This window comes from Dermacentor variabilis, chromosome 11, assembly GCF_050947875.1.
Source record: "Dermacentor variabilis isolate Ectoservices chromosome 11, ASM5094787v1, whole genome shotgun sequence".
Taxonomy (NCBI): domain Eukaryota; kingdom Metazoa; phylum Arthropoda; class Arachnida; order Ixodida; family Ixodidae; genus Dermacentor; species Dermacentor variabilis.
Window position 1 is genome coordinate 31,586,542 of NC_134578.1, and position 13,858 is coordinate 31,600,399.

At 51.1% G+C, this 13,858-nt stretch overlaps 2 protein-coding genes across 2 annotated transcripts; both read left to right on the forward strand.

Moving 5' to 3' along the window:
• Positions 1–258: 258 nt before the first annotated feature.
• LOC142563192 (neprilysin-1-like) lies at positions 259–6,334 on the forward strand. The gene is made up of 4 exons (XM_075673743.1): positions 259–438; positions 2,092–2,391; positions 4,308–4,610; positions 6,269–6,334. The coding sequence occupies exons 1-4, from the start codon at positions 421–423 to the stop codon at positions 6,332–6,334; spliced, it is 687 nt and encodes a 228-aa protein (XP_075529858.1). The 5' UTR covers positions 259–420.
• A 663-nt stretch (positions 6,335–6,997) lies between these two features.
• LOC142564725 (uncharacterized) lies at positions 6,998–13,618 on the forward strand. The gene is made up of 3 exons (XM_075675863.1): positions 6,998–7,462; positions 7,970–8,339; positions 12,170–13,618. The coding sequence occupies exons 1-3, from the start codon at positions 7,077–7,079 to the stop codon at positions 13,199–13,201; spliced, it is 1,788 nt and encodes a 595-aa protein (XP_075531978.1). The 5' UTR covers positions 6,998–7,076; the 3' UTR covers positions 13,202–13,618.
• The last annotated feature ends 240 nt before the right edge of the window (positions 13,619–13,858 follow it).

The following is a 13,858-nucleotide window of genomic DNA, read 5'->3' on the forward strand; positions in this document are numbered from 1 at the left end:
CTTCCGAAATGTTCGTCGTCTCTTTCCTGCATATGTTACGTCGGGTCTTTCGTGCTGAACTCTACATACATACACCCTACATATATATATATATATATGTAATCATACCTCTACTCCGCGACCGGCTTCCCACACTTCGCATACATCGTTTTCCTTTTTGACATTTCTAATGCGAGCGCATGAATATATTTTGCCAAGCCTAAAGCTTTCCGTCGCGAGGCCACCACCATCATTCCTTCGCTGGCCTTCGTCTTCTCCTTCACGCGAGCTCGAGCTCCTCGGCGCGCGTACTGGAACGAAGAAGCGTTCTTGTTCTCCGACAGTCGAGCCTTCGGTCCTCGTAACTAGCTTCGCGACGCCGCTTTCCGAAGCCTCGCTTGTTTCTTCCATCACGCCCTCTTCCCGGGACAGAGCTGCGAGATGGGAGAGACGGAGCAGGTGAGCCCGATCTATCGAAGCCCGCCTGGGATGGTTTCAAATGCGATGTCTGCGTTCATTGGTCGAACGAGGATGCGTGCGTTCGATTAAAACAGGGGCTGTTGCGTTCCTATGACGGGCCGCGATCGGAAACTCCGCCGCGCGCACTAAGATGAGCTGTGTGCGACGCTGAAAAATTCCGTGCAGGCAAGTGTGTGACAAGCTCACGCTGCCACGTTCATCCGTAATCTCGAACCTTATATATAAGGGGAAGTTAACGTTCAAGATCATCAAAAGCGCAACATTACTTCGAATGATTTGGCAGAGGCACGGTCATTGTCTAGAATACTTTTTCAGGCGCATGACAGTTATATGCACTAGCTGCGCAATATGTTCCAGCAATGCGCTACCCGAAGTGTAGTCAAAGTGTCGTAAGAAGCGAGGCGCACTCCATACGGCTTATTAACCAACCGATCCAAATCACTACTGAATTTATATATATTTGCATATCTATCATTCTCTTTATAACTTATAAATCATGCGAAATAAAAGTGGATGAAAAAGAAAGGACAACTGGCCACAGGTGGGATGCGAACCCACGTCTTCGCATCATGCGTGTGATACTCTTACTGATTGAGCGACCGTGGTGCTGTTTTCCCGTCCATTTTCTTGACTAGTTATTTATGCGTAGGAGAGTTAACCCTGGGAGTGTTAGCCAGCGCCACCACTGACGGCCTTGGCGGCGGATGTAGTACGTCCTTCTGCCTGAGGGCGTCGCGTGATGCGTAAACTTGGGAGACGGCAACTGGACAATAAACCCTCGTAGCTACCTGAGGGCGTTAAAGCTGCCAGAAACGAGACAGTTGACATAGGACACAATGGACATAATATGAATCGTGATAACAACTTTAACAGTGAGTGTTCACTGTCAATGTTAAAGCTGTTATAAAGCTTCAGCTTGTGTCCATTGTGGCGTTCCTTTAGATGTTTGTGGTATCTTCGGCTGGTCGTTTCGCAGCGCTCGACACTACTTCATCTCTAGAGTATACTACTAGATTTTTGACAGGTTTAATGCGACAGCGCGCCTTGTCTTGGAGGGGGGGGGGGAGGGGTCTTTTCTGTTTCTTTTCTTCACGTCGAACGCTCTCAGGCAGCAGTTGCCGAGCTTGAAAGCGTCCCTGGTCATGTTAACCACAACACAGCGCCATTTTGCCTGGGAGCGTCGTGCGCCATGACTAGGTCTTGACACAGCTTCGACGCCAGATCGCTTTCTTTTGTTTATCTGTAGTCCCGTGGTTGCGCGCCGTGAGATTTCCTCCTCCGAGAGCGAGTCGCACGTTAGGCTTCCGTGTTTGCCCTCTGCCTCTGCGTTCGAGAAACACCGGATGAACCCGACTCTGAGTCATCCACTCAGATGCCATCAGGAACTTCCAACTGCAGGAGAATACCTCGGCTTTTAGGGGTGCCGTGAAGAGGTTCCGGTCAGTTTTGTCGATTCGGGAACCATACACATGCGCACAAATTTTGGGCATTCACGGGCATGCATATGCACCACCCCCGTAGTAATCGGTCTGCCGCGGCCGGCATCCGAACCCCAGACCTCTTGCTTGGCTGCAGAATTGCACACGAGCCACAGCAGCGCATGAACTTTGACATTGCCGACGCCTCCCGCAGAGCGACAGCGAGCTTCCTCCACCGACGCGCAACATGATGATGTCGATCCGCGTGGAGGCCTTCGCGTGCATTGAGATGATCACCATCGTCGGGGTGGCCGCGTACGTGTTCCTCACGCCGCCTCCCGAACGCGCGCTGCGCAACGTCACCTGCCTGAACCTGAGCTGCTTCAACCTGGGCGAGGAGCTGTACATGGCCATGGACCTGCGTTCGAACCCCTGCGACGACTTCTACCAGTACACGTGCGGGCGCTGGGCCGAATACCACCCTGAGTACGAGGACCAGTTCCGGTACCTGGAGGTACGCGCTCACGCCTGTCACAATTCGGTCTTCGTCTGCGGTCAGGCGTAGCCCTGTCTTGAAGAAAGCACATGTTTAGTGCTCCGCCATTACGTATTAGAGTCCATACAGCGGAAGGAGCTCTTCCAGATATTGTCTTTACACCACTAATACGATAAGTTGTGTATTCAATTTATTCTTTTCTTGTACAAATTCTGTGCATGTTAACTTACTGCTTGATGCTTTTAGAATGCTTGAAAAATTCATTGTGTATTTTGTTGTGAAGTGCTCATGCACAATGCCAGCTGTTTTACGGGTGACCGGGACCTTGTCCTCGCTTTTGTCTTGGCGCCCTCTTTTCGTTGAAAAGAAAATAAACTTTCACTTTCACTTCACTCCAAGCGTCCTGAACTTCCGTAGTTGCCGAGCACTGGACTTGGAGCGTGATTGTGCCTATTTTTGCCCGTCGGTACTCAGCGGTAGGAATCATCTGCCTGTCAGTGTATAACCTATACATAAGCCTATATAAAAAACCGAGCACCAGATCGTGGTACATTTCTGTCCATTAGAAAAACTGGTGTGATTTAAGGCGGCATCGGGATTCGAAGCCACGACCTCCCGCATGCGAGGCGGGCGCTCTACCACTCCACCACCCTGCGGTTTGCCAACTCTGTTGCCACACGTGTCATTCGCGCACACAGCAACTCCGAACGACTGTCGCGTTCTGGTCAGCTAGAATACCTGTCCTGACTATAGCATTCATGTGTCCCAAACTGCGAAAAGGCTTGCCACCGCATTACATAAAGCGATCTTATTTAGGGAGCGTTACCAATTTCCTAATACAGTGGAGTCGATCTACATGGTCTCGAGGTAATTCTTCGTCGCAATGAATCTGTTCCGAAAGCACCTTCTCCACACAGTCCTAGAGTTAACAGTATAGGCTCCCTTTAGAGAACGGAGCCTATCCATTAACTGTGCACAGGCCCGTCGCTGCGCTCCAGTGTAGCCTTTTCATTGACCATCGTCCTCTAGGATGATACTGAAACAACTCTGAAAAGCCGAGATTTAGCTCCTCTTTTATAAAAATTACCCTTGTTCTGCCCTCTGAGCGCTCCAGGAGGCACGCCTGGGCTAGGTTCAAGCATCACGTACCACCGTGCTGCACCTGCTTAGATCATTGACTTCGAGAGGTTCAGTTGTTTCTGGCGAAGCCATCGATGAACACCTAACACAGCTTTGGGGCAAGTGACACAGCACGCTACTACAGGGTTCAAGAATCCCTTCTCTTTTGATCAAGTCACCTGTCCTCGTACACCAATGAGGGTGCCACTTGTAAGAAAATTGCTAGCGCCCCCTGTAGGAGCTCTCGTTATATTGTGCGGCAGCACTTCTTCGCAAAGTTCTGGGGCACGCGGAGTCTATAACCTGGTTATTCGAAGCTTCAGAGACGCTTAAAGATACTGCGTGCTCGTCTTCACACGGCTTCGTGGTAATCATTTATAAGCACACAACTTGCGTGTTAATAACTATGCTGCCTGCATGTGTGGTCTCTGCTGTATCTCATTCCTGAGCATTAAACTTTCAAACTTTCTTGCCCGAGAGCAGGAAGGGCTCAGACTCCTTGTCAGGCATCCGCTTGCCTTTTGGTCTGCGCCCTAGGCAACTGTACCATACGTTGTCTGAATAAACTCTTCGACTTTGACTTTGATACCTGTCTTCAAAACCTGCACATGTCTGACTTCGGACGTGGATAACTGACTGATCATTGACGGAGCGACCATGTGCCCTTAACAGCCAGCGCTCTGCACCCTCTCTACAGCAGACACCTATATACGGTGGCACATTGTTTTCAAACTGTACGAGATCATCCAATTTCAAAAAGAACGCTTCGCAGCATCTCTACAAGCGTAAACGAGCTTATCCGTTTTTCGCCCCAGGCTCGCGTGTACCGGACGGCGAACGAAAAGCTCCGCGAGCGCTTGGAGAAGCTCCCTCCTCCGGACAAGCCACTCTCGGGCACCGACAAGGCGGCCCTCAGCTACCTGGCGTGCGTCGAGGTGCAGACGCGACACATCGACGTGCCCTGGAAGATCGCCGAGCTCCTCTTCATGCGGGCCACGGGAGAGGGCGGCAGCGCATCCCTGCTCGAGCCGACCACGGGCAAGCTGGCCAGCCGGGGCGCGGCCCTTCGCTTCCTGGTGTCGCTGGCGCTAGACCTGGACATCGACGTCCTCTTCAAGGCAAGTGCGGTGTCGCCGAGTCGGCTGGGTAGGCCTAGCTGCCTGGCGTCATGGCACGGACGCGGATGAGTCTAGAGGAGGCTAGTCGCGTGAAGGAAGTAAACTATGAAGGTGCACTACGTAACGAAGCTACGGCCTTCGCAAGCCCACTCTACGTGAAGCTGGCCCCTTCGCTTTTCTTCTCTAAAGAGAGAAAGAGAGAGAGTCGGCCCAACACGTGAGTATGCATTTGCTCGGCAAAAGCCACCCGGAGTGCTTGGTTCCCGGTAGGTTTTAATCGATGCGCACATGTTCAGGCGTTTTGTCTATAGCGCTGTGCGCATTTGCTCCCGATATGCTTCTGCAACTTTGGTCGTTTATTGTGACGTATACTTTCATCAAAAATTATTAGTGGAAGAGATCGTGAGCGCGAGTGAGCGTTGTTGAGTGCAAGTACCGTGAGTAGGAACGTGAGTGAATGCCGACGATCGAGTGCGATTATACCGGAGTGTGAGTGCGTAGCGAGCCTGAGGAAATATTGACGAGTGAATATGAGATATAGTATCCACTGATTCTGCCGACCTACGTTGTGAAGGTAGAGTAGGACAGCTGCGCGTTACTGTCGCATGCTTTGTCTTTTCGGAAGTGCACGCACTGAGCGTGGCCAGTGCGGCGATGGAAGTCATTAAAGCTTTGCGCGACGTGATCACGTGGTGAGCCGATGTTTTTTGTATCCTCGTGGTTTTTTTTTCTTCTCCTCCTTGAAGCAGCTTAGGGCAAGTAGAGTTTACAAGCTACAAAGTTAGTCACAGCCACGACGCAACAGTAGAAGCCTGCGGCAACGCCTGCTGCAGCTCATAAGATGGTGTTCGAAGGCTTAGATCGGGATCCACTTGTCATGCCGTGAAGTGCATGACGGTTTTCGCCCGACACCGAAGCTGAGAAATATTGCCAGGCCCGGTAAATTGTAGGAAGGAGACTACGCTGTGCGTCTAGGAATAAATGGCATAAAAGACGACACATAAGACTAAACTGGGCAGCTGCCAAAAGGACATGTCTAGTCGAATGTGTCAACTTCGTTCATGGCAGTTCTTCTAAAGATGAACCGGCATCTGCTCGGCCAACAACAAGACCCACTCAAAGCGACCTTCGTGCGCCTTCAGGAGCATTTGTGGTCTCCGTGGCTGTTAGCGCTACCACTCTAACCCTTTTCGATGTAACGCTCAAGCAAAAGCGTGATCATTCAAAACGATTCTTTCAAGGCGCATGTGTGGAAAGCACTGCTGCGTGTTGGGCGTGTTGGTATGCGAATTCGCATGATATTCTAGCGCCAGCAGTCAAGGACAAATGTGGTCTCTACATCTTCCTTTGTCCTTGCCACCGCACCCGCCACTGGTTCGCGGGCGGCGATGCGAGGAGTCGCTACATAGCTCTGATGCTAATCGCATTAACGTCGACATTGATCGTTAGACGGCCGCTGGCGCAATTTTTTTTCGTCGTGCTAACATTGCTCTATGCAAACGTCGTACCTGGTGTCCTCGGCACCAAGATGTCGTGAGAGAGCATAATCTTCTATAACGTCATGCAGCAGCAATGTCAGGTGTGATGACGTTGTACTCGAAATTAAATGGGACAAGTGTGTTGCACTCGTTTCTTCTCATTCCGCTCGCGTGTCGCAGCCACGGCGATCGCAAGAACGGGGCGTCATCACGCATCCGCCTCCGCAGTACCGAAGCCGAGAATAGTCCATAGAACCGAGCATATAGTAAATTATTTAGGGTATTCGTACGTACTCCAATGCTTCTTTCCCTGTGGTTTATAGGGTTCGCATTTTCATTTCAAATTATAACATTGTTTGAAGTATCTCGCACCTTCATCTTTAGAAAATTCTAGTGCAGGGTTATCAGTCGAGAAAAGGCCCGAAACGTGAAAAGTATGAACTACGCGTTCAGTATACAGGAATATGCAACGCCTGTGCTATAGTGTGTTACCTCGTGCGACTTTTCAATCATAGATCTGTGAATTTTGATTTGTTTACCTAGAGCTGCAAGTTGCGCTCGATATTTGCAAACACCGTAGTGTGATTACGTACAACTTATTCAGCATTCGATCACTTAAATTTGTCATTATTTCACTTTGGTGTTGATGTAATCGTCTGTATTCGTGTATTTGTGCTACTATAAACCCATGTGATGGGGCCTGCGGGGTCGTAAAGATGCCGAATGGCAGCTTTTATCCGCCACTCTTCATTCTCGTTTTGTCTCTTCATTTACATGGACGAAGATTGATTGATTGATTGATTTCACACAAAAGAAAGACAAGTAGAAAATATCAGTTTAGGACAGCGTTAAAGTAACCAGTCTGACGTAACCCACGTTGCCCTCTTCGGGTACATGCTTCTGGCTCTCGACCCGCGGAAGTTTCATGTCGTTACTTCTTTAAACGCACTGGCCTGACGTAATTCGCGTTGCCCTCTTCGGGCAGATAATGCTGGCTCCCGACCCGCGCACCGACAGCCGGCGAATCGTGAGCGTCTCGCACAGCGAGTCGCTTCTCAGGTGGAAGAGACACCGCGAGCAGCTCATGACGCCCGTTGCGACGGCCACCTGCATCCGCGAGTTCGTCAACGTCGTGTCCACGGAGCACGCGCTGCGCGCCCAGCTGGCCGCCGCGCTGGTCAAGATGGACGTCGAGGTCACCGCCAAGATGGCTGCCGGGGCGGCCACGTCTCTCGGAGCGGGCGTCTTCGTCACGTTCGCGCAGCTGCCCGCCTTGGAAGTGGCCAAGGTGGCGCCCCCTGCCACTGCATCCGGCGCGAGCAAAGAGGCCCGCAACGCTCCAGACCCTGACGCAAATTCCGCAGCGCCCTCTACGTAGGTCGTCATTTGCTTGTGCTCACTCTTGATGATACCAGCGCGGGGGGCGTTGACATGGCTGAGCTCTTCTGACCGAATGCAATGTCCCACACGAAAGCAAAAAATGCCCGTGTATACCTAAATTTAAGAACAAAATTAACTTTACCCTAGGTAGTCAAAATGAATACGAAGCCCTGACCTGCAGAGTCTCTAATGGTGCAGCTATTGGTTTGTAACGTTAAAACATCGTCAATGAGTCAGTCGATCAGCGTAATACTTAGGCTTACGCTGACAGTACTTTTTGATCCGTAACTGCGAGCATAATTTTTTGCACGTCTGAGTTTCCCTGTGAGTAAACATCGTCCGAAGACATCCGCTACCGGAGTCCCTCATGGCCAGACTGATGTTTTGGGATGTCGAACACCATCGTTCATTAAATCAGCGCCATAACTGTTTTGTCCCGCTGTCTCCGCGGCCATAGGCGATCAGACTTTAATGCGGGAACTTTCCGCACGATCGCAGTAGCGGCGACGAAGCGACCGGAGGCGGCGGCGCCGACAAGAACGGTGGTGAGGCGGCCAATCCGTGGCTGGCTGCCTTCAACGCTGCTCTCGGCGACAAGGGCAACGTGACGAACGACGAACCGCTGTTCGCCGCCGATCCGCGGCTCTTCGCGCTGGTGCGCGAGGTGCTCAACCAGTACCCGACGAACCACGTGCGCTACTACACCGCGTTCCACGTGGTGCGCCAGCTGGCGCCGTTCACCTCGTACCGGCTGGTGGAAGCCCTGTTCTCGCCCGAGAACAAGACGGCCGCCATGCTGTACTACGCGGACGCGTGCGCAGCGGCCGCGAGCCGCCTCACTTCCTTCGCCCTGGCCAGCTACGTGTTTCAGGTATGCGCCGCAGGACGTCCACCCGGACGTCCACCAGGACGTCCGGGAAAGACCTGGTGGAACGTCCTGGTGGAAGACGTCCCCCAGAACATCCACCAGGACGTCCGGGAAGGACCTGGAGGAAAGTCCCGGTGGAAGACGTCCACCAGAACGTCCACCCGGACGTTCTGGTGGAAGTCTTTTACCAGGAGTTTCCACCAAGTCTTTCCACCAGGAGGTCGCCACCCGGGGGTCCACGGTAAAACCAACGAACACAGCAGTGCGGGCTTATGTACGTGGGCTGGGCATCATTTGAAGTCGGAGAAGCACAATGCGAGAATCGCTTTGACGAAAAAAGCTCGGGAACTTGAGTCAAGAGAAATAGGTTGCTCAAGTACGCAAATACCTGTACTTCAACAGCGTGGACGCATAATGAAGGGGTCAAGAAAGTTGACAACCTAGTACAGGGTATGGGAAGCGTGAACAAAAAAAAACGTAGTCGTGAAATAGAAAGTGAGAGAAAGAACCAGAAAATTCTGAGTGAATGATGGAAGTGAAGAAGTCTATCGCGATTTGCAAAGACGGCAAGCAAGAAAGCGGGAGATAAGTTTTGTAAATTAGCATAAAAGGCAGTGCTCGATAAATTTTGTAAATTAGCATAAAAGGCAGTGCTTCGCTATTAGATGTCCGCGAGCCTCGCCTTTCTAAGGACAAAAACAAATAGTAGCAAATGTTCTCAAGAGGATGAGGCATGTGTCAGCTGCAGAAAAAGTCTGGAGACGACTCAGCACATAATGGAATGTCGTGATGTTATTAGCGTGCTCCTGTCGAGTTTTAACCCCAGCGCTTTCTGAAGGTGGACGTTCCCTCATCCGCCTCCAAGAAGCGCTGGGTTTGAACATTGATGAGAGCGGTAACTGGTCATCGGTCGTGATAATCAAAATACACCTAGACTCTTCGTGGGAAAACACGGCAGAATGGAGCCAGGGTAGTTACAGGCACATTACCATTAGAGATAGAGGTTGTATTTGATGGTAGTAATATAAAGTAGACATAAACGAAATTTTAGACAATATCTGTAGTAAAATCTGATCAGCTTGAACAGGCTAGGTGAATACTTGTTGCCGTACTGTTTCATATTGAATGCTCTTAGAAATCGCCAATCAAGTATGAGGTGGGGCAACAGTGTTGGTAACATCGCGAGATAGTCGCTAAATTTGGAGACTATGTAGCCACCTTAACGACGACTCCAATTTTTCGGGGAATCGTAGCGCCTTCCTTGGTGACGTTTTGCTGGTCACGTTGACTTTCCGGCAGCACTGTCAAGAGAAACTGCTTCTTGGATCGCCAAAGATGCCAACTGTCCACACGCAGCTAAATCACGAGATTTTCGTCAAGCGCACAGTAACCTAGTGGAGGCGGTCTTATGAATATTGGCAGTTCCCAAAAAAATTATTAAATGCCTTACTGTACGTTAAGTTACTCTTGTTTATAGAGTTAAACATTGTGCAAATAAGCAGTACACATTGGTCCAGTAATTCCTCAAGACACTTCGACTAAACGCCACCCTTCGCCCCCATATTATTCCAAGGAGGATAGACGCCTCCATTTGCCACTACTTGCCACTACAATGTTGCTTTTCTAGGCGAGGGAAAGTGATGAAATATGATGCTGCTTAAAGAAATCGGGGGTTATTTCGACTCTCCACACTTCTGCCGTTGACTCGTCACAGTAGGAGTTAGGTGAAGCTTTGGCTTCAAAGAGCAAAGAAGCCATCCAGGAACAGCAGAACCATTAAAACAAATAAATTCCAAACAAGTCATGACCATCCCTTAACTACACTTCGCTAAGAAAATGGAACGTTCTGGGCCCATAACTCGGCAACGTTGTCCGAAAAAAACAAAAAACAGGACACTATCGTGTGAGGCGTGTGAAAAGGTGTCGTGGTTTCTGAAAAATAATTGTGAAAATACGGTGACGCGTTTAAAATCAAGATTGCCGACTGCACTAGATATGTTTTTTTTAACAGGGTTGTTGGAAGAATTCAGTTTTAATTGCGCACCAGAACAAATGGAGAACGAGGCAGCATACGGGGACATCGGGGGAATCTGTTTCAAAGGATTACTGAGAAGCACGAAAAGAAATAGACGTGCGACTACTGTTTCTGGGTACCTGCATAGGGAAAAACGTAGGTTCACAGGGAAGAAAAAGAACCCGGTAACTGGCCAGAAAATATCACTTTAACGGCACGGACGAGAAAAACAGTTGAATAGGTAAAATTAGAGATGCAGAAACAGCATACCGAATAGATGCGGTGCAAAAGCCAGCAATCGAACTGTATATGACGCAACAAAGAATTAAATCACAAGAAAAAGTTTACGATAGTTTAAAGGCAAGCGCGCAACTATTTGAAACACGTTCAGGTTGTCTGGGAACAAGGTGTCATTTTGAAAAATTTCCAACGATGACTGCAAGTGCCTGTGGAAGTAGCGCAGTAACCATAGGTCCTTTTTTTTAGCACGTCGCAATATTTATACAGATGTAAATTAGAACGTACATTTACCCTACCCGATGCCTCATAGTTTCAGGATACCGACGGGAGGAAAGGTTTCGAATTCCTTTTATGGTGGAAGTATTGGTGCCCTAAGTGCAAGGAACACGCTAATAAAAAAAATACTTTAGGGCAGTAAATTTCTTGTGGGTTAGGTGATTTGTTCACAGTATCACGGCATTAAGCGCCAGCAATAAACGCCGCCAGAGGGGTAAAACTATACATATTCATGATATTAGCAACCATCTTGTTTTTAAAAATGCTCATAACGTTTATCAATGTAAATTTTACATGACTTCACACTTCACAGATCGATCGACGTGCCCTCCCCCCTACCTCCAGGCCTACCGTATTCTGCTTCGAAGAAGGAAGTTCATAACATCCATCCTTGCGTTCTGTTCATGCCATTCAGTTTTGTAATTGCGCAACCAGACGATGGATATACACTAACCATAGTTACACACTAGCCGTGAATGTACTAACCGTTCTTATCAACTATTAAGCCACAGACAAGTATCCGACCATTTCCGATATCGCACTGTCGAATCAAATACTACTAAATTAACATGCACTATTTGTTCGCAAAGGCACACAAAATTTCAAGTATTCGCCTGCCCCTAAATTTATAACCAATTCCGTAGTGTCCCATAATATTTTTTTCTCGCTGAGGATGTCATGGCTCAAGCGAGAGCGTAGCGTTGTTCCTAATAAGGAACACTAGCCTGTGTTATGGGGACGGGGTTTTGCGACCTTCAACAGCGTCTGCCTGGAGCTCGAACCAGGTTGACCATCGGAGAGGGCTCTGCAGGGAAGACGAGGTGATGTGAAAACAAATAACAGAAGTCTAATACATCGTTACGGGAGAGCGGTGCGATCCGAGGGAAATACAAAACATTCAGCGTGCGTTCACCTGCACGCAAGGGCAGAGAATGTGACTCCACATGGCGGCTCGCTGGCTTATGCCCTCCACCATCCGGGCAACTTCATTCTCTGCTGCTCCCTGGTAGATGGCCTTGTTAGGACACGTCGGGCCAACTCACACAGAGGGTCATGGGAGGGAAACCACTCCTTGGCGCAGATGGGCTGAACGTAGAACAGAGGAGAGTATGAATTGCACATACCGCGAATAAACCTCTCGCACACACCCGACGGACAAGTATCTTCTTGTCGACGAGTATGACCATTAGGCAAGGCGTGTCCCAGCTGTTTGGAATCTGTCCCCATTCACTGCCGCACAAAGTGAACCGTAGCAGCTGGTAAATTAAACATTCCTTCGCACCGTTTCAATTCGTACCTCCAGGACCTGGTGCCGAAAGAGCGAGTACAGGCGGCGTACGACCACCTGGACGCGCTGAAGAACCGGACGGCCGCCGTGGCCAGTTCGTGGCTCGCGCAGCCAGACCAGCACTGGGCTCTTCAGAGACTCGGCTCCGTTAAGAGCATGGTCGCCTGGCCCTCGCGCTTCAACGACTCGCATGGTGCCGCCGTGGACCAGTTCCTGGCGCACCTGCCCGACTTCCGGGGCTACTACGTCGAGATCTACGTGGACGCCGTCTCGGCCATTAGGAACCGCGAGAAGGCTCAGCTCCTAGACCGGACCGCGGGCTCCAAGGAGAAGATCGCCCGCGAAGAGGACGGTCCTTTCCCGGGGATGCGTCCCACGGTCCGCTACAGCGCCTGGTACGGCAGCGTCCTGGTCTCCCCCAGCGCCGTGCTCCAGCCGCTGTTCTTCAATGGCAGCGACCCGCTGAGCATGGGCGCATTCGGGCACCTGGCGGCTCACGAACTATGGCACGCCGCGTTGGGAGAGATGCCCCTGGGGGTCGCGCCCCAGTCCGACCTGACCCTCGGCGACGAGCAACTCAAGAGGCACCAGTGCGTCGCCGACATCTACACCAAGGCAGGGGCCGGGAAACGGGACGCCGCCAAGGGTTCCTCCGAAAACGTGGCCGACGTCGTCGGCCTCGAGGTCGCCTACGCCCTCTACCGCGAGGGCAACGGGTCCTCGTCTGGCTCGGCGAGCGGCGGCGACGTCGGCGCCAACGTGACCGACGTGACGGGCTTCACGGCACAGCGCCTGTTCTTCATCGCGTCCTGCCTCAAGTGGTGTGCGGCGACGCCCGATGCACTGTCGAAGACGTCGCTGGGCTACGCGACGCCCCGACTGAGGTGCAACGTGCCGGTCGCCATGTTGGACGGAGCGGCCGGGTTCGCCGAGACATTCGGCTGCCAGGCCGAAAGCAAGATGGTAAAGATGGCGGCCGGTCCCAACTGCACGGCCGTCGAGGAAGTGCCACTGCAGCCGCCCCGGGCCTACAACTTTACCGGATAGCGCCTCGAGAACGGGAGCTGGGGGCATCGGGGTCGGTGACGGGCGCCTTGCCCGTTCCTAGAACTGTTTGTTTGGCTGGAGCCGTCGGCGAACAATTTCTTGCGCCATCCACTCCAATGGTGCCGTAATATATGAAGCCGACGTTTTGATGCGGTGGGGTGCCGGCGTCACGGACGTGTCCCACTGCGATTTGCGATTCGTTATCGCGGAGTAGCGTGTATACCTGAAAAGTTCTCCATCGGCCGACAATGCAAGGAACTTGGTGCGACCTGGCGACGCGCGAGGACGCGCCTGAAAGTGCGACGCAGTAATCGCAGTTTGTAGGACTGACGCGGGCGCCACCACACGCCCTTTTCGCAAATATTTGGGAATGGTTACGTTTGCTAGCAAGAAGATTAAAGTTGGTTGTGTTTTGGATTTTCCAGAGAGTTATTGCGCCAATTTGGGTCAACTGCAAAGAATCGTCTCTAATGGTCGCTAAAAAAATGTCGTGAGGAAGGCAGTACGGTAAGAGAGACCGATGTGTGTACTTCACACTTTCATCTTAGCTCTAAGCCAGGCTGTAGCCGAATGAGTTTGACGGGACAAATCAGATGCTCGTAACAGGCCAGACAATGTGACGTGGCCCTCATACAGCTATAGCTCTTGTCAGAGAGC

Bases quoted from the DNA above. Each gene is read 5' to 3' on its own strand.
- LOC142564725 (XM_075675863.1), top strand. From the start codon at position 7,077: ATGCTGGCTCCCGACCCGCGCACCGACAGCCGGCGAATCGTGAGCGTC. The intron at 7,463-7,969 runs GTAGGTCGTCAT...CGATCGCAGTAG, and splicing joins AATTCCGCAGCGCCCTCTAC to CGGCGACGAAGCGACCGGAG. The intron at 8,340-12,169 runs GTATGCGCCGCA...TCGTACCTCCAG, and splicing joins TGGCCAGCTACGTGTTTCAG to GACCTGGTGCCGAAAGAGCG.
- LOC142563192 (XM_075673743.1), top strand. The intron at 2,392-4,307 runs GTACGCGCTCAC...TTTTCGCCCCAG, and splicing joins ACCAGTTCCGGTACCTGGAG to GCTCGCGTGTACCGGACGGC. The intron at 4,611-6,268 runs GCAAGTGCGGTG...CGCGTGTCGCAG, and splicing joins ACATCGACGTCCTCTTCAAG to CCACGGCGATCGCAAGAACG.